The sequence below is a fragment of the Erpetoichthys calabaricus genome, chromosome 4 (assembly GCF_900747795.2).
Source record: "Erpetoichthys calabaricus chromosome 4, fErpCal1.3, whole genome shotgun sequence".
Classification (NCBI taxonomy): Eukaryota; Metazoa; Chordata; class Cladistia; order Polypteriformes; family Polypteridae; genus Erpetoichthys; species Erpetoichthys calabaricus.
Genome location: NC_041397.2, coordinates 306823009 through 306843982, shown reverse-complemented (window position 1 = coordinate 306843982; position 20974 = coordinate 306823009). Strand labels below are relative to the sequence as shown.

The window sequence follows — 20974 nt, the reverse complement described above, 5'->3', positions numbered from 1 at the left end:
ATGTTTCATTTCAGGTTCTGTCCCTACTGCCCTCAAAACTGCTTCAGTTACAACAATACTTAAAAAACCTGACCGGGATCCTTCCTTTCTCTCCAATTACAGGCCTCTACTCTCTAATCTCCCTTTTTTGGCTAAGGTGATGGAACACGTGGTTGCTACACAACCTCCATGCTTTTCTTCTAGACAATACACTCTATGAGATTTTCAGTCAGCTTTCGCACACAGCACAGCACTGAGGCAGCTCTTAATGATCTTCTCTGGTCTGCAGATTGCGGTTCACTTAATATTCTTCTCCTTCTTGACTTAAGTGCAGCATTTGACACTGTTAATCATGAAATCCTCCTGTCACGTCTCTCTGCTGTATGCATCTTCAATGGCTCACATCATATCTCTCTAATAGGCAACAGTTTGTCACACTCAGCCGATATCATCCACAGGTGATGTTTCACTTGGATTTTATTGGATTATTTATTTGAATATTTGGAATTGGTAGCACTGCACTTTTGGAACACTGTTTGACTTTTGGATTTAAATAAAAGCACTGAACACTTTGCAACAACCCCTTGCTGACTGTGCGTGTCCTCATTTGTTCAGTTCATCCTAGGATACGCTATCAATTGTTCCCAGTTAAGAGGCTTCCAGAAGGGACTAGGGAATGTGAAGCAGACCCACACCATCATAGGTGCACATAAGATGTAAGAAAAATTCAACATAAAGAATAAATGTGATCGGTTTGTTTTTTTTTCATTTGCTTTTAATTTAAATCATGTATTTTGTCTCACAATATGTTCACCCCACTTATCTAAACAAGAATGCAAATAATTATTTTATAATTCCATGTCAAAAGAGAAGAAAGTTAAAGACACAGGATTTCAGCTTTAAAGCCTTCATTAGATGTGCAAAAATGAGCAAGCAATATAAATAGGATGGGAAGCATAGGAACAGTGATAGGGAGATGAATGGAGAAAAGGTGAGAGCAGGTAAGAAAAAGCTGCCATTATGGAAGGTGAAGGGAGAGATTAAAAAGTTAGTCGGTCAGGAAGACCTGGAGAAATGTGTGATCACAGAATGAGAAAGAGCTGAGCTTCTTCTGATTTTCTTTGTAAAGTGTGATGTATATAGTGATGGGGCGTCCCGGCTGGGCGTGGGACCTGGCCGTCCACCACACATTGTTTTAAATGTTTTAATTGTGCTTTCTGACTTTTTGAATGTGCTGCTTCTTTATTTTTGGGCTGTATTGATATTATTTTTTAAAGTCTGATACTCTTATATATGTATTTTTTTTGTTTGTTTAGCAAATGGTAACTGAAACTCTTAAAAAACTTAAAAAGTTGTACTGTTAAATAAAATGTGGTAATAATACACAAAGTAATAATACACATTCTATAATGCTTAGCCCTAAAATACAAAATATACTATACTAGTTATTTGGTGTTTAAAGGTAATTTTAATCCCAAAATGACTTTGTTCCAAATTAGATACTGATCCGTAGTGGATGTTTTAATTAATCTCTTAAGTTGTCTACGCTGAGACTCTCTAAGGAGGGAAGTGATTTAAATAAAGACACATCCCAATAGGTACACTTAACTGGAAGCACACTGCACCACCACATTGCAAACCAACTTCTCTTAGCACTTCATTTTTTTTTAACAGAATGGAGGGAATCTGCCAAATTATTTGTTAAAACTTTTAAAGTTGTTTTTTTTCTAAAATCATTCATTTAATGATAAGACCTCAGTTATGGTTGCATTAACTTTTAAAGATTTCTGTTTCGGGCCAGTAATGCAGTGATCAGACATTTATTCATATTGGTATTCATCTCATCCATGGTTCATCCAAGGAGCAGCTGGCATCAAGAAATCCAAAAGGTATTTTACCTGATTTCTTACTGGTTGAGATTGAAAGATTGATGTGCTAATATATTTTAAAATTATAATGAAAATATTAATATTGAAATGGTTTATTATCGTGCTATGTTAATTTACTGAAATGCATATGTTCTTAACTTCAGATACATGATTGAGAAACCCCTCTTTTTAAGACTCATCTGTTTCCATTTTAATGTCTGTGATCAGAGTTTATTTAAACTTGCTGCTATTTTTTAGTGGTCCTTGTGAAAAACTTCTCACCTTAATGGAATACTCCTGAAAAAATGTTTTTTACCCCATGTAGTTTGTTTTGGTGTCTGAGGAAATTATGAGAAAATGCAATAATTATTTACTTACCCTTGTAAAAACATATACAGCTTGACTCTGCTGTTTTGTATTTTTTTAGCCACAATCAATATTATTTTTACTTCTTATACTTTCTTGTGTAGTTTTAAGTATAAATATAGTTGTAAGTTTAAGTATACAGTCATATGAAAAAGTTTGGGAACCCCTCTTAATTCTTTGGATTTTTGTTAATCATTGGCTGAGCTTTCAAAGTAGCAACTTCCTTTTAATATATGACATGCCTTACGGAAACAATAGTATTTCTATTAAGTTTATTGGATTAACAGAAAATATGCAATATGCACCATAACAAAATTAGACAGGTGCATAAATTTGGGCACCCCAACAGAGATATTACATCAATACTTAGTTGACCCTCCTTTTGCAAATCTAACAGCCTCTAGACGCTGTCCTCCTATAGCCTTTGATGAGTGTCTGGATTCTGGATGGAGGTGTTTTTGACCATTCTTCCATACAAAATCTCTCCAGTTCAGTTCAATTTGATGCCGAGCATGGACAGCCTGCTTCAAATCATCCCATAGATTTTCGATGATATTCAAGTCAGAGGACTGTGACGGCCATTCCAGAACATTGTACTTCTCACTCTGCATGAGTGCCTTTGTAGATTTTGAACTGTGTTTTGGGTCATTGTCTTGTTGGAATATCCAACCCCTGCGTAACTTCAACTTTGTGACTGATTCTTGAACATTATCCTGAAGAATTTGCTGATATTGGGTTGAATTCATCTGACCCTCGACTTTAACAAGGGTCCCAGTCCCTGAACTACACACACAGCCCCACAGCATGATGGAACCTCCACCAAATTTGACAGTAGGTAGCAGGTGTTTGTCTTGTCTAAATGAGCATTTGCATACAACAAGCTACTCTGTTTGTGGCGTGAGTGCAGAAAGGGCTTCTTTCTCATCACCCTGCCATACAGATGTTCTTTGTGCAAATTGTGCTGAATTGTAGAACAATGTACAGATACACCATCTGCAGCAAGATGTTCTTGCAGGTCTTTGGAGGTGATCTGTGGGTTGTCTGTCACCATTCTCACAATCCTGTTCATATGCCACTCCTGTATTTTTCTTGGCCTGCCAGACCTGCTGGGTTTAACAGCAACTGTGCCTGTGGCCTTCCATTTCCTGATTCCATTCCTTACACTTGAAACTGACAGTTTAAACCTCTGAGATGGCTTTGTGTAGCCTTCCCCTAAACCAGGAGACTCAACAATCTTTGTTTTCAGATCTTTTGAGAGTTGCTTTGAGGATCCCATGCTGTCACTCTTCAGAGGAGAGTCAAAGGGAAGGAAGCACAGCTTGCAATTGATCACCTTAAATACCTTTATATCTCATGATTGGACACACCAGTCTATGAAGTTCAAGGCTTAATGAGCTCATCCAACCAATTTGGTGTTGTAAGTAATCAGCATTGAGCAGTGACAGGCATTCAAATCAGCAAAATTACAAGGGGACCCAAATATTTGCACAGCCAGTTTTTCACATTTGATTTAATTTCATACAACTAAATACTGCTTCACTAAAAATCTTTGTTCGGAAAACACCGCAGTACTCAGATGTTCCTAGGAAATGAAAGACATACCACTGTTATCTTTTTTGTTGAAAGTACAGTAAATTATTATGCAGGCTGAGAGGGGTTCCCAAACTTTTTCATATGACTGTACATATGTATCAGCAATAAATATTACTATGTTCATATCTTGTGTGATTAGTTCCATGCTGATAGCAAAGATATTATGTTATATTTAAAGATATTATATTTTATATTTAAAAATGGTGTGAAAGACAAGTTTCTTGACAATGAATGAGAGATGAGATGGGCCTTCAACTCAAAAGCACAGTATTGTGGGAATGTGCCTACTTATTATTATTTACACTGAGCTTTCTGGAAGTAAATATTAATGGTATCAGTATTAATAGTGTATTTACTTGTGATGCTTACCCTAGATATTTAAACTGTTCTCATAAAATGAAAGGATAGATGTCCAGTCAAGTACTGTATGCTAGAGACTTCACTGGAAAGAGCACACTTTTTTTCAAATTGATTTTAAGTCCAGATATCTTTTGAAATTCTGCTAGCGCATTAAGAACTAGTTACTGGTAAGGATGTTTGTGGGTCAGACATATACAGTACTATATCATTGCCGCTTAGAGATATTTTCTGTTCAAGTCCTTCTCTGATAATCTCCTTTTATCTCTAATGCATTTTGAAAATGAATGGCTAAAAGCTCAAATGAAATTGTAAAAAGCAATGGTGAGTGAGGACACCCTTGTCGAGTACCCCATTCTAGTTTGAAGTAGTTTGAGATCATGTTGTTTATAAAAATAATATTCTAGGACAAGTGAAGACCACCTTTTCAGTTAAGAGATTTCTGATTTAGGGTATGCTGAACTTCTACCATCATTATACTTAGCTATTTCCTCAATATCTAAAAGTATGTTAATTGTTAAGTTAACTCTTGCTTTATAGTTACATTGAGGTTAATGGTTAAAGTGTTGGACTGTACACAACCATAACTCAATATGAAATATCTATTGTCCATATACAGTGGTACCTCTGGTCACGACTGTAATTTATTCCAAAACTCCGAATGTAATTTCCACATAAGATTTATGTAAATACATCTGGCCGTATGAACTGTATGTAAATATATTTTTTTTTAATCACAAAAATAGTTAATTATACCATAGAATGCACAGTATAATAGTAAACTAAATGTAAAAACATTGAATAACACTGAGAAAACCTTGAACAACAGAGAAAACTAACATTGTAAGAGTTTGAGCTAGACCCTTGCAAACCGCTTGCTGTAAATACTTTTTTTATGATATTTAAGCACAGGGGAAAAAAATTAAATGTCACTTCTCTTGTAAAACTTTTCAAACCATCCTCTACTGGCTTTAAATTCCTCACCTTCGCCACTTAAATTAGGATTTTTTTTCATCAAATTGCCACGAATCTTCCTGGCTTTCTCACATATGATTCCCTCGCTTACGCTATCCCCTGCAAGTTGCTTCTCGTTCAACCACACTAGCAACAGTTTTTCCACCTCTTCCAGCACTTGAGGACTCTGCTTGGTTAACATTGTAACTCCTTTTGTAACATCAGCTGCTTTGTTAAGCACAACAAAAGAAAATCCAAAACGGAGAATGGGAAATCATTGGTGCGTAGGGAAACTGGCCGCCATTGTTTTTGTTCGCCTCCAGAGCTGGTGGTTGTGAACAGATGCAAAATTTTGGCAAACTTTTTTATCGTAACCCGATTTGTACATGTTCGGAAACGTTCGTGACCAGAGGTTCTACTGTATAGCATTTGGAAAGGAAGTTTACTGTGGAAAAGTGATATAAATTTCACTGTTGTTCAGGTTCAGTGTCTGCTATTAGTTTATAACATGACTTAAAGTGAACGAGTGCTGGCTTTACTTGCCGGTATTCATATCATACAAATGTACAACTAAATTTAGCATATTTTAAATGTGTCTTGAAGTAGTCCTCAGACTAGAGTGGCACAATATAAATGCACATGGTCTCAAGTTTAATTCCTGCTGTTGACTCACCTTTTGACCCTGAGTGAGTTACTTCACATTTTCAGCAATTCTTTTGATGTTAAACTTAAAAGATACTCTGTACATGTATCTTGGACTGGTGCATGCCGTGACAATGAACTGTATAAAATCATAATGTTTCACAATCAGTAGCAGATAACATGCATTAATAAAATATCAAAGCAAAGGCACCATATAAAATTGATTCTTTTTCACTGTCTGAATGCAGTCATCTGGGTTCAGGATATGAGATGTAAAGCTAGATAGGTGGAGGTGCAGCTCTTATTGATCCTGTTCTGAAAAGCCTCTGTTTACATTGAACATATTAACCGACATTTGGAACAGTTAGCTTTAACCCCAAAGTAATTCTATTCACATGTTTCCACGGTCATCATAGTCTGCACAGTTTAATTTTCGATGTGTCCTTTTTGTATTTTATAGTTACCTCATCATAGCATTACATTTAAAAAGAGTCAAACATCACATTCTCAAATACTCAATTCAATTTAGGATCACAGAGAGACAGCCTTGAGCCAAAGCCTGGAGAGACTGGATTGATTATTCCATGTTCTAATTGTGGTCTCTTAAGCTCACGAGATACACTTTGTGGAATCCTATATTGTTGGTAAACTATGTTTTAAAATAAAGAAGTGAAAATAAGGATAGCCCCAGTTAGCAAGCAGCCCATCATAGAGGTCCTTAGGGCTGAATACATGGGGTACAATGCGGACAAAAAGACAGGTAAAAGTTCACAAGTCTTTACATTTCTATGTATATCCCATCAAGAAAAGAACCTAAGGTTTGTTGGCATGGTTTGTGTTAGCTGCCTGTCACAGATGATCTGATAACACGATAAAACAATACACAACAACTACAAGCCTAATTGACAATTAAGTTTGGCCAGTATGAGTGGGTTTAGGTTTGTGTGTTTGATTGTGCCCAGCTATAAACTGGTGTAATGTCTATGATTTGGGTCTAGTGGAGTAGAACCCAATAATGAAATAAGCAGAATGAGAAAATGGATAGATGGATGGATTTATTTACACATTTTCTTATGCCAGTTCTTAAGGTTTTTTTCATCTGGTTGATTTCTTGGATTTTTTTTTCATATTGTACTTTTATTATATTTGTCAGCTTACTATATGATAAAATGCTACGGTCCTCTGTAAGGATTATGTCTGTGATTCTGTAACTAATTTCTTTTTTTTTAAGAAAGGTATTATTCGGCAATGTAAGCAATTCTTTCATGCGTTCTGTTTTACAAAAGCTGTACTTTTTCAAATATTTTTTTTTCTCATTCCTGTTTTTTACTGGCAGGAAGCATAAAAATCCTTAGGCGATGGCCAACTCCTCCACGTCCATAGCAGAATTTGTTCTACACTGTGCAGTTGCCTTGGAGCAGAAGAGCCTTATCATCGCTGTTGTATCTTTCATCTACATTACCACCTTTTTGGGGAACACGCTGGTCATTCTGGTCATCATATCCAACCATCAACTCCAAACTCCAATGTTTTTCTACATCGGTGCCCTGGCAGCCATCGACTTAGTGACTTGCAACACTCTCATCCCCAGAATGCTCACTGTTATGATATTCAACTTCTTCCCTGTGCCGTATGGAGCCTGCATACTGCAGATCTTTGTGGCATCCCATTTGCAGGCATTGCTGACCCTTCATTTATCTTTAATGGCAGTTGACCGCTACGTAGCTGTTGTCCATCCACTGCAATACCCAGCACTTGTTACAAACAAGACTGTGTTAACTGGTTTTGTAATATCCAACCTTATCGGTGCAGCGATTATAATACCACTGACAATTTTTGCCACTGAGTTGCATTTTTGTCAGACTAATGTCCTGCCATATTGTATCTGTGATTTTGCCACAATGGTTCATATTTCTTGTACAGACGATCCAAAGTACTTAGCATATGTGTCATCCTGCAGCTTTGTGCTTGGTGTTGGACCCTTGGTGCTGATTCTGTCATCCTACAGTAGGATTGTTCAAGAGGCACTGCAGATCTCTTCTGTAGAGGGTAAGAAAAAAGTATTTAGCACTTGTGTGACTCATCTGCTGGTGGTGGGGACATTCTACATTCCAATTTTATTGTCTTATACGTTGCCGGGACTTGGGATACCACTGTCAACTGAAATCTACAACACAATGGACATGATTGGAAACATAATCCCTCCCATGATGAATCCCATTATCTACAGCTTTAGAAACAATGAGATCAAAAGTGGCATTTATAAACTGTTCAAAGCTATGAAAATGTCTCCTGACGTTGGCCGAACTGAAAAAACTCAGAATTAAACACTCACTGTTGAGTCTTTTCCATCAGTATTTTTGATGCCCTCAATAAAAGGGTAAAAGACAAATAAGTCTAGAAGTGTAAGTCATTGTATCTGGAAGAACATATTACAAAATGGGGGCAACAGGTTCTATTTTTCTAACTGACTGACGTATTGTCAGAAACCCATTAAGTAATCTGTAATTGTTTTCATTTTCAAATTATTTATTTATTTGTATTTTTATAATATGTTATCATTTCTTTCTGTGACAAAATTGCACCACCATTTTGTTTGCTGTCTTTCTGTAAGCACTGCCACTTTGTGTCTCTGGATTTAGAACATAAGGAATAAGAACATCTGCAGTGGGCTGGCGCCCTGCCCGGGGTTTGTTTCCTGCCTTGCGCTCTGTGTTGGCTGGAATTGGCTATAGCATAACCCCATGACCCTGTAGTTAGTATATAGTGGGTTGGATAATGGATGGATGGAATAAGAACATTAGAAAGTTGACAAAATCAGAGAAGACTATTCATTCCATCAAGCTCGTTTGTTTAGCTAATAGCTAAGCTGTCCTAATATCTCATCTAGAGACTACTTAAAGGTTGTATTAAAGGTTCTTCAAGGTTGTCAAGTTTTCTGCTTCAGTACTTTTTTCCAGATTTCCACAACTCCTGCACTTCCTGGCTTGAGTCCCCTTCCTTTAAAATGCATCTTCACATGTACCATTTAGGTTGAAAGAATTTGACTTGATCTATTTTGATCTCTGATCTATGCCTTTTAGAATTTTGATGACCCAGATCCATATTCCTCAAGCATCTCAGACTTACTCCTAGAAATTACACTAAAAGTCACATTACGATAAGAATTTCTCCTACCTCAGAGTAGGACATGAGAAGTATTTACAAAGCGTCCTACACTTGCACCCAGCTAGGAGTGAGAGTTCACGTTTGAGAATGAATGACGTAACTAGTTCACAACAACCTGAGCTGTTAACTGGAACTCATGAAGATGTTTTGTAATTTTCTGATACTAACGCTAACGCTGATGTACAAAAATTATAATAATATTCAAAGTAGTAAAAGAAGAAGAAGGGAAACATACTAAGTTGGATATTGTGCTAAGTTCTACATAAATGTTTCCACTTTGCTACATCACAAAGAATAATACTGTAATGAGCACCATGATGGAAGTACCAAGACACATACACTGAATAACAGTAAAGCTTGATAGTGGACACATTTATTTAACAACGAATGCTCCAGGGGTTGTTCCTGCCTTGCACCCTATGCTTGCTGGGATAGGAACCATTTTCTCCACAACTCTGCTTAGGATAAAGTGAGATTGTCCTTAGGGACAAGCTGACAGAGATGGGAGTAGATTCATACCTGGTGGCATGGATCGTTGACTATCTTACAGACAGACCTCAGTATGTGCGTCTCGGGAACTGCAGGTCTGACATTGTGGTCAGCAGCACAGGAGCACTGCAGGGGACTGTACTTTCTCCGGTCCTGTTCAGCCTACATACATCGGACTTCCAATACAACTCAGAGTCCTGCCACGTGCAAAAGTTCACTGACGACACTGCTATTGTGGGCAGGAGGAGGAGTATAGGAACCTAATCAAGGACTTTGTTAAATAGTGCAACTCAAACCACCTATAACTGAACATCAGCAAAACCAAGGAGCTGGTGGTGGATTTTAGGAGGACCAGGCCCTTCATGGACCCTGTGATCATCAGAGGTGACTGTGTGCAGAGGGTACAGACCTATAAATACCTGGGAGTGCAGCTGGATGATAAATTGGACTGGACTGCCAATACTGATGCTCTGTGCAAGAGAGGACAGAGCCGACTATACTTCCTTAGAAGGCTGGCGTCTTTCAACATCTGCAATAAGATGCTGCAGTACTGTACTTTCCACGTGTGAACAATATCATCTCCAGACAGAGGAGCAGCTTCAGCGACATACTGCTGTCACTTTCCTGCTCCACTGACAGACTGAGGAGATCGTTCCTCCCCCACACTATGAGACTCTTCAATTCCACCCCTTGGTAAACGTTAACATTATAAAAAGTCATTGTCTATTATACCTTCATTTTTAACACTCTTTAATTTAATATTGTTTTTTATCAGTAAGCTGCTGCTGGAGTATGTGAATTTCCCCTTGGGGATTAATAAAGTATCTATCTATCTATCTATCTATCTATCTATCTATCTATCTATCTATCTATCTATCTATCTATCTATCTATCTATCTATCTATCTATCTATCTATCTATCTATCTATCTATCTATCTATCTATCTATCTATCTATCTATCTAATGGCAGTCAAGGTGCCATTGTGTAGCCTGCAGAGGTCTGTGTGTCCCTCCATGGATATGCTTCACCCCGCAGACCATCACTAACCCACCACCAAACCGATGTTACAGTCAGCATAACGTTCTCCACAGCTTCTCCAGACCTTTTCACATCTGTCACATGTGCTCAGGTCTCATCTGTTAAAAGCACAAGATACCAGTAGTGGACCTGCCGAGTCTGGTATTCTGTGGCAAATGCCAATTGAGCTCCACAGTGCCGTGCAGTGAGCACAGGGCCCACTAGAGGAGGCCGGGCCCTCAGGCAACCCTCATGACGTTTGTTTCTGATTGTTTGGTCAGAGACATTCACATCAGTGGCCTACCTGCTGGAGGTCATTTTGTAGGGCTCTGGCAGTGCTCATCCTCTTCCTTTTTGCCTACAGGAGCAGATACCGGTCAGTCCTGCTAATGTGTTAAGGACCTTCTACGAGGGGCCCTGTCCAGCTCTCCTAGAGTAACTGCCTGTCTCCTGGAATCTCCTCCATGCCCTTGAGACTGTGCTTGGAGACACAGCAAATCTTCTGGCAATGGCATGTGGTATTGATGTGACTGCCATCGCGGAGAAGTTGGACTACCTGTGCAACCTCTGTAGGGTCCAGGTATGGCCTCATGCTACCAGTAGTGACACTGACCATAGCCAAATGCAAAACGAGTGAAAAAACAGATGAGGAGGGAAAAATGTCAGTGACCTCCCTCCACCTGTTAAACCATTCCTGTTTTGGGGGTTGTCTCATTGTTGCCCCTCTACTGCACCTGTTGTTCATTTTATTAATGCCAAAGCAGCTGAAACTGACTAACAGGCCCATATGCAACTTAACTGAGCAGATCAATATCCCAAAAGTTTCATTGGCTTGACTGCTATACTCTGATTAAAAAGTGTTCCTTTCATTTTTTTGAGCAGCATATATTATAAGGATTTTGTTTTTGTGTTCATACGAATTATTTATTGTGTTCAAAAAAATTACTCATGAATACATTGAAATCACTTTAGGGTTATTTGTCTGAGGCTTCCTGACTTACTGTTATGACAAAACCTCCACATGTGATGTACCATTCAACTGATCCTGATGTCTAGTTATGCAAGATGATGAGCTTTTCCAGGCAAGCCCTATTTTTGTCCCTTTAGACCCCAAAAACATTCATATTTGGATCAAATTTTGTGCTGGAAATTACACCCTTATGATAAATAGTAAACCAGTAGGTATCTACAGCAAAAATGATCAGAAGAACGTGAAGACGTGCAAGTGACATCAACTGACCCCAGGGTTTCACCCCCTAATGGGATGCGAGAGATCAAAGTTACTCCTTTTCCCAAAACTTTGATCAGTAATGTAGACATGGGAAGTGTCATTTTATGCTTTTTTGAAGTTGCTGATCACAAATAAGACAATGCTTTTGATTCTTTACCAGAGAATTAAAAATGACAAATTTCAAACATAAGCACATGGAGTATTGTTTTAGACTACTTTCAGGATCAATGATTACAAAAATGATGTTATCTTCGGTTTTTGATCCTTTACTAGGGATCTGGCCCCGTATGGACATCTATCAGAGGGTGAAAAATGACAAATTTCTATTACAGTTTGAGAATATTTTGACTTTAAATTTTTATAATGAGGCACACATTTTAATATTTTCAAAGAAGGAGGTTTGACCAATATGGAGACGGTGTTTATGAACAGACTGAGAAGTTCAAAAAAAAGCTGGACAAGTATTAAGCAAGATAAGAAGGAGCCAGGGCAGCATGGGGAGGCAGTGGTAGTGCTGCTGCCTCGCAGTAAGGAGCCCCAAGTTTGCTTCCCGGGTCCTCCCTGTGTGGAGTTTGCAGGTTCTCCCTGTGTCTGCGTGGGTTTCATCCAGATACTCCGGTTTCCTCCCACAGTCCAAAGACATGCAGGTTAGGTGCATTGGTGATCCTAAATTGTCCGTAGTGTGTGTGCTTGGTGTGTGTGTGTCCTGCAGTGGGTTGGCTCCCTGTGCTGGCTGGGATTGGCTCCGGTGGACCCCCGTGACCCTGTGTTAGGATATAGCGGGTTGGAAAATGGATGTATGGATGAAGAAGGAGCCAGACACCGTCAATTTCAACTCTGCTTTAAGACAGACAGAGGAGTTTTAAGTAATCAGCATAAGTTGGGACACATGTGCAAATTGTTTGCTTCAACTTGAAAGGCTTAATTTATTTTAATTGCTGCAGAACATCTGTAGGCTATAACCTATTAGTTGTTCCCTGAAGAAGGCCCATTTTTAATATTCTGAAATGTCCTTTTTTAGTTTGTTCTAATCTTTACATTTAAACCTCTAGCAGTTTACTGCTTACTTTTTTACCATTTTAAGTCATTCATTTATTGCATTTCAGCTGTTTACATTTGAAGAAAAACTGGAAAAACTGTGATGTTCTATAACTTTTGCCCAGTAATATATACAGTGTCACAGGTGGCTGGGTGTGGCCGGCAATCAGCTGCCTATTTAAAGGTCCGCCTCCCGACAATCAAGGCTGGAGTCGGGTGAGGAGGTGGACGAGGTCAGAGAAGGAGGTGGGTGAAGAGAGGCCCTGTGTGAATAGAGTATGAAGAGAGAGGAGGCTGAAGGAAGCCTGGACTTTGGGACTGTGGGGATTGTGGTTGGTGCACTTATGGACTTTGTAAATAGTATTGTTGTAAATAAACGTGTGGTGATGGCTTGTAACGTGTCTGCCTGTTTGTGTCCGGGTCTCCCATTCCACAACAGTTATGTCCACAAGTATTTGGATAGTGACACAATCTTCATAATTTTTCTCTGTATACCAAAATACAGAGTTTTAACAAAAACATCGTATGAGCTTTTTAAAAATGGCAGCCAATTTTATGCATGGTCCTCCTCAAAAGTATTTGGGCAAACTAACATAATCATGAATATAATGATCATTTTCAATACTTGTTTGAAAATCAATGACTGCCTGAAATCGAGCCTATGGCCATATCCTACTGCTGGGTTTCCACCCTATTGATGATTTTCTAGGACTTTACTGCAGGTGTCTTCAGGTGATGCTCAATTGTTGAACTTTTTCCCTTCAGTTTTGTCTTCAGCAAGTTCAGTCAGTTGATTGAAGAATATTCTACTACTTCGTATTGAAAAGCACTTAGTTTGCTGTCACAGTATGATTAAGCTCATTGGCCATCTGTACTTTAAAGTGTTGTCCTATCATTTTTTTAGCATTTGTCTAAATCTGAGCAGACAGTATAAGTCCAGTATACTTCAGAAATCATCCTGCCACCTCTGTAAACAGTCAAATCATCAATAAACAACAGTGACTGACTTTTGTTGGCAGTCTCGCATGCCCATTTAATAACACTGCCTCTGGAACATTTCATAGATGATGTGGTATACTGCAGATCAAGATCCACTCCTCTTCTCCATATTTTTCTCTATCCATCATCGTGGTACATATGGATTTTAGCTTCATTTGTCCAAAGAAAACTGCTCCAGAACTGGACTGGCTTTTTAAAAATGTTTTATAGCAAAGTCTAATCTGTCCTTCCCATTTTTGAGGCTTACCAATGGTTTGCTCCTTGTGGTAAACCCTCTGTCTTTACTTTTGTGAAGTCTTTTCTTGATTGTATATTTTGGCAGAGACAGGTCTGCCACCCAGAGAATGCTTTTGGTTTGACTAAATGTTGTGAATTGGTTTTTGTTTACCAAGAACAGAATTCTGCAATCATCCAGCACAGTTGTCTTCCATGGTTATCCAGGCCTTCTGGGGTTGCTGAGGTCATCAGTGAATTCCTTCTTTTTAAGAATGTACCAAATGTTTGATTTGACCACTCCTGGTGTTTCTGCTATCTCTCTGAAGAGTTTCTTTGGTTTTCTCTGCCTAAAGATGGACTGTTTTTACTTGTACGGACAGCTCTTTGGACATCATATTTACAGATTCAAAACAAAAGATATTTATTATGCCAATACCTTACAAAGGTTGTACAAACAATATGCCAACCAAATGATTCTTCCTTTCTTCTCTTTTCTTCACTTCTCTTCTCCATCCACCTCCCTGTGCTGCCTTCCTTCCACCCGACTCTGACTCAGCTGGAGGAGGCTGGATGGCTTGCTTTTATTTTGGGCCAGGGAGTACGTCTGTTAGAGGGCCTGCAGAACGGATTGTGAAGGCCTCCAGGCAGACTTCTTTGACTTTGACCCTGCCTGGCAACAAATGATGGCTGAAATGTGATTGGTTAAATGCTTTAATACAAAAATACATGTCTGGAAGCAGCATAACCATCGGAAAAGCTATGAAAGGAAGCGGACAGACTATTTGGAATCTATTAATAAGTATTCATGGACAAAATATAATTAACATCAGTTTGTGATTCAGATATTTTTTTAGGCCAGCAGAGAAGGCCTTGCAGGCCCTGACGGGCCGCCACTGATATATATATATATATATATATATATATATATATATATCCATCCATCCATCCATTTTCCAACCCGCTGAATCCGAACACATGTTCACGGGGATCTGCTGAAGCCAATCCCAGCCAACACAGGGCACAAGGCAGGGAACCAATCCTGGGCAGGGTGCCAACCCACCGCAGGACACACACAAACACACCCACACACCAAGCACACACTAGGGCCAATTTAGAATCGCCAATCCACCTAACCTGCATGTCTTTGGACTGTGGGAGGAAACCGGAGCGCCCGGAGAAAACCCACGCAGACACGGGGAGATTATATATATATATATATATATATATATATACAGTGGTGTGAAAAACTATTTGCCCCCTTCCTGATTTCTTATTCTTTTGCATGTTTGTCACACAAAATGTTTCTGATCATCAAACACATTTAACCATTAGTCAAATATAACACAAGTAAACACAAAATGCAGTTTGTAAATGATGGTTTTTATTATTTAGGGAGAAAAAAAAATCCAAACCTACATGGCCCTGTGTGAAAAAGTAATTGCCCCCTGAACCTAATAACTGGTTGGGCCACCCTTAGCAGCAATAACTGCAATTAAGCATTTGCGATAACTTGCAATGAGTCTTTTACAGTGCTCTGGAGGAATTTTGGCCCACTCATCTTTGCAAAATTGTTGTAATTCAGCTTTATTTGAGGGTTTTCTAGCATGAACCGCCTTTTTAAGGTCATGCCATAGCATCTCAATTGGATTCAGGTCAGGACTTTGACTAGGCCACTCCAAAGTCTTCAGTTTGTTTTTCTTCAGCCATTCAGAGGTGGATTTGCTGGTGTGTTTTGGGTCATTGTCCTGTTGCAGTACCCAAGATCGCTTCAGCTTGAGTTGACGAACAGATGGCCGGACATTCTCCTTCAGGATTTTTTGGTAGACAGTAGAATTCATGGTTCCATCTATCACAGCAAGCCTTCCAGGTCCTGAAGCAGCAAAACAACCCCAGACCATCACACTACCACCACCATATTTTACTGTTGGTATGATGTTCTTTTTCTGATATGCTGTGTTCCTTTTACGCCAGATGTAACGGGACATTTGCCTTCCAAAAAGTTCAACTTTTGTCTCATCAGTCCACAAGGTATTTTCCCAAAAGTCTTGGCAATCATTGAGATGTTTCTTAGCAAAATTGAGATGAGCCCTAATGTTCTTTTTGCTTAACAGTGGTTTGCGTCTTGGACATCTGCCATGCAGGCCGTTTTTGCCCAGTCTCTTTCTTATGGTGGAGTCGTGAACACTGACCTTAATTGAGGCAAGTGAGGCCTGCAGTTCTTTAGACGTTGTCCTGGGGTCTTTTGTGACCTCTCGGATGAGTCGTCTCTGCACTCTTAGGGTAATTTTGGTCGGCCGGCCACTCCTGGGAAGGTTCACCACTGTTCCATGTTTTTGCCATTTGTGGATAATGGCTCTCACTGTGGTTCGCTGGAGTCCCAAAGCTTTAGAAATGGCTTTATAACCTTTACCAGACTGATAGATCTCAATTACTTCTGTTCTCATTTGTTCCTGAATTTCTTTGGATCTTGGCATGATGTCTAGCTTTTGAGGTGCTTTTGGTCTACTTCTCTGTGTCAGCTCCTATTTAAGTGATTTCTTGATTGAAACAGGTGTGGCAGTAATCAGGCCTGGGGGTGGCTATGGAAATTGAACTCAGGTGTGATACACCACAGTTAGGTTATTTTTTAACAAGGGGGCAATTACTTTTTCACACAGGGCCATGTAGGTTTGGATTTTTTTTCTCCCTAAATAATAAAAACCATCATTTAAAAACTGCATTTTGTGTTTACTTGTGTTATATTTGACTAATGGTTAAATGTGTTTGATGATCAGAAACATTTTGTGTAACAAACATGCAAAAGAATAAGAAATCAGGAAGGGGGCAAATAGTTTTTCACACCACTGTATATATATATATAGTGGTGGACGGCCGGGACCCATGCCTGGCCGGGACGCCCCTTTGACACTGGGTCCAGGGGAACAGCCATGTGATGCATACTACGTCCCCCAGAACACTTGGTGGCAGCCCCCCTGGGTTGCATCGGGGCCACAAACCTGGAACACCGGAGCTCATCCCTGCTGGGCTCCATGGCTTCCTGAGCCTGTGTGGGCGACAACGCAGCCACACCCAGAAGTGCAGCCTGAATTAGGTTAGTTATAAGAGAAGCCTGCAGCCACTACTTGAGGCGCCAGAGTTGGGAGGAGGAAGACAAAGCTGCCTGGGAGGAGGTAGTGGAGGAAGAAGAGTGTGGTTTTGGGTGATTTACTTTGGTGTGTTGTTTTGGGACTGTGTTAGGGCTGAGAGACACGGGAAAGACGTGGACTTCAGCTGAACAAAAATAAATCTTTTCCTTTATTTCTACACGTGCCTCCATTGTCAGTCTGTGTCGGGTCAAACACCTATATAGCGCCTTTCACTTTTATATATGTATATTAGAAAGTATTCAAACCCTTTTACTTTTTCACATTTTGTTATGATGCAGCCTTTTGATGAAATTATTTAAATTAATTTTTCACTCACCAAACAATGCCTCAATATTCCAGAATAACAAAGTAAAAACAGGATTTTAGAAATGTTGGTGATTTTACTAGAAATAACAAAACTGAAATATAACCCTTTGCTATAACCCTTGAAATCTGTCTCAGGTGTGTCCCATTCTATCGATCATTGTTGTTTCTACATCTTGTTTGGAATCCTCTTGTGGTAACTTTACTTGGATTGAGATGATTAGGAAATGCACACTCCTCTCTGAGGAAGGTCCCACTACTGACAATGTGTATCAGAAGACACACCAAGCCTTTAAGATGAAGAAAATTCCGGCAGAGCTTTCAGACAGGGTTGTGTTGAGGCACAGATTTGAGAAAGACTACAACAAAAACACAAACTCTGCAGCATTGAATGTTCCTAAGACTACATTTGTATACATAATTCTTAAATGGAAGATTTGTGGGACAACCATATGTCTTTCTAGAGCTGGTTTCCAGTCCAAACTGAGTAATCAGGGTAGAAACTTCCAGAAGGACAAATACTACTGCAACACTCCACTAATCTGTGTTTTATGGCAAAGTGTCCAGATATCTCAAGAAAGCCTGCCTGGAGTGTGCAAAGGGTCAGTTAAAGGACTCTCAGATTATGAGAATCAGGTTTGTATGGTCTGATGAAACCCAGATTGAAGTATTTGATCACATCAGGAGGAAACCAAGCAGCAACAATGAAGTATGGTGGTAGTAGCATCGTACTGCAGTGTTGTGGAGACTGGGAGACTAGAAGGGGATGGGAGAAAGATAAGCTGAGGAAAGTACAGACATATCCCAAATGAAAACCTGCCCCAGAGTGTGCTGGAGCTCAGACTGATCTGAAGGTTTACCTTTTAAAAGGACAATGACCCAGAGCACAAGGAATGACAATACAGGAGTAGCTTAGGGACAAATCTGGGAATGTTCTTGAGTAGCCCAGCCAGAACTCAGACTTGAACCCAATCAAACATCTCCGGAGAGACCTGAAAATAGCTGTCCACTGGTAGTTTCTATCCGACCTGACAGAGTTTGAAAGGTTCTGCAGAGAAGAATGGTAGAAAATACCCAGATCCAGGGGTGCAAAGCTTGTCTTGTCAGGCACAAGAACACACCATGCTAGAATCACTGCTAAAGGTGCTTCCTGGGGACACTGTGTGTGTGTGTATGTTTGTATGTGTAGATGCCACATTGGCGGGATGGACATTCAGAATGATTCCTTACCCAGATGGAGGCTCCTAGTAGGTAGACAGGCATCCTGGCTGGGGAGGAAAAGGGGATCAGACCTGAAAGGAAGGACCAGAAGGGGTGGACGGATAGCCCACTGAAGACGGAAGGTGTCGTTGGGGGCTTTTTACTCCCCCAAGATGCTAGATGGCAGCAGCCATCTATGAAGGCACCCAATCGGGAATCAGCAGAGAATGATGGGAGATGTAGTCTGGCAATAAAGCCCTGCTGGGGACCATGGGTGATTAAGGGGGTTGAGCTCCCCAATTTTTGGGACTTCCGTGTGAACCAGAAGTACTTCCATCAGGGAATCACCCTGGCACTGGGAGTACTCCCAGGTCTGTATTAAAAGGAGCTGCGCTCCCTTATCCAGACGAGTCGGAGCTGGGAGAACGTAGAGCAACACGTGACTGGAGGAGGGCAGTGAGGTGGTAAAAGGAGAGGTATAGTGGAGAGAGCAAACATGTTTTTTTGTGCTTGAGCAACTTTGTGCAGGAATTGTATAATAAACCTTCCACTATCTGAACCTGGGACTTGGTGTGATCGTGTTTAGGGGTTTGGAGCTTGCTGACGCCCCTCGGTTCCATCACAATATATATAATATATTGTATATAGTAAACATAAAAAACATAGGATCAAGACCACAAAGGTTTGGCAAGTCAGGTGACAACCCTGTTTATTGAAGGTAGATAAAAAAAAGTTAAATCTCACAGGAAGATGCAAAACCTACAGTCAAATGGGAATTAAAAATGAAGTGTCCTTGTGCTCCGGATGGTCTTCAGGTCCTGACTGAACAGGGACTTCCGGTGGCTAGGCTCCTTTTATTTTAGCTGGCAGGAAGAAGTTTATTAGGTGGACACAGCTGTCACATCAGTGCACATCTGGTCTAGAAGCCTACAGACTGTGTATATACAGTGCCCTCAGAAAGTATTTAGATCCCTTCATTTTTTACATATTTATATAGAGAAAAGCCAAGCAAAATGACACCTTTTATTGGCTAACTGAAAAGATTACAATATGCAAGCTTTCGAGGCAACTCAGGCCCCTTCATCTTGCATGAAGAAGGGGCCTGAGTTGCCTCGAAAGCTTGCATATTATAATCTTTTTAGTTAGCCAATAAAAGGTGTCATTTTGCTTGGCTTTTCTCTACATTCATAATGGCTAACACGGTACAACACCCTAGTATTACATATTTATAAAATACAGTCATATGAAAAGGTTTGGGAACCCCTCTCAACCTGCATAATAATTTACTTTCAACAAAAAAGATAACAGTGGTATGTCTATCATTTCCTAGGAACATCTGAGTACTGCGATGTTTTCTGAACAAAGATTTTTAGTGACGCAGTATTTAGTTGTATGAAATTAAATCAAATGTGAAAAACTGGCTGTGCACAAATTTGGGTCCCCTTGTCATTTTGCTGATCTGAATGCCTGTCACTGCTCAATGCTGATTACTGACAACACCAAATTGGTTGGATGAGCTCGTTAAGCCTTGAACTTCATAGACAGGTGTGTTCAATCATGAGAAAAGGTATTTAAAGTGGTCAATTGCAAGTTGTGCTTCCCTTTGACTCTCCTCTGAAGAGTGACAGCATGGTATCCTCAAAGCAACTCTCAAAAGATCTGAAAACAAAGATTGTTCAGTCTCATGGTTTAGGGCAATGCTACAAAAAGCCATCTCAGAGGTTTAAACTGTCAGTTTCAAGTGTAAGGAATGGAATCAGGAAATGGAAGGCCACAGGCACAGTTGCTGTTAAACCCAGCAGGTCTGGAAGGCCAAGAAAAATACAGGAGCGGCATATGAGCAGGATTGTGAGAATGGTGACAGACAACTCACAGATCACCTCCAAAGACCTGCAAGAACATCTTGCTGCAGATGGTGTATCTGTACATCGTTCTACAATTCAGTGCAATTTGCACAAAGAACATCTGTATGGCAGGGTGATCAGAAAGAAGCCCTTTCTGCACTCACGTCACAAACAGAGTTGCTTGTTGTATGCCAATGCTCATTTAGACAAGCCAGATTCATTTTGGAACAAAGTGCTTTGGACTGATGAGACAAAAATTGAGTTATATGGTCATAACAAAACACGCTTTGCATGGCGGAAGAAGATCACCACATTCCAAGAAAAACACCTGCTACCTCCTGTCAAATTTGGTGGAGGTTCCATCATGCTGTGGGGCTGTGTGGCTAGTTCAGACACTGGGGCCCTTGTTAAAGTTGAGGGTCGGATGAACTCAACCCAATATCAACAAATTCTTTAGGATAATTTTCAAGCATCAGTCACAAAGTTGAAGTTATGCAGGGGTTGGATATTCCAACAAGACAATGACCCAAAACACAGTTGGAAATCTACAAAGGCATTCATG

General features: G+C 39.9%; 1 protein-coding gene across 1 annotated transcript; it reads left to right on the top strand.

Moving 5' to 3' along the window:
- The first annotated feature begins 7117 nt into the window (after positions 1 to 7117).
- Positions 7118 to 8086, top strand: LOC114641300 (olfactory receptor 13-like). The gene has a single exon (XM_028790370.2). It carries the CDS (start codon positions 7118 to 7120, stop codon positions 8084 to 8086), a length of 969 nt encoding a protein of 322 aa, XP_028646203.2.
- The last annotated feature ends 12888 nt before the right edge of the window (positions 8087 to 20974 follow it).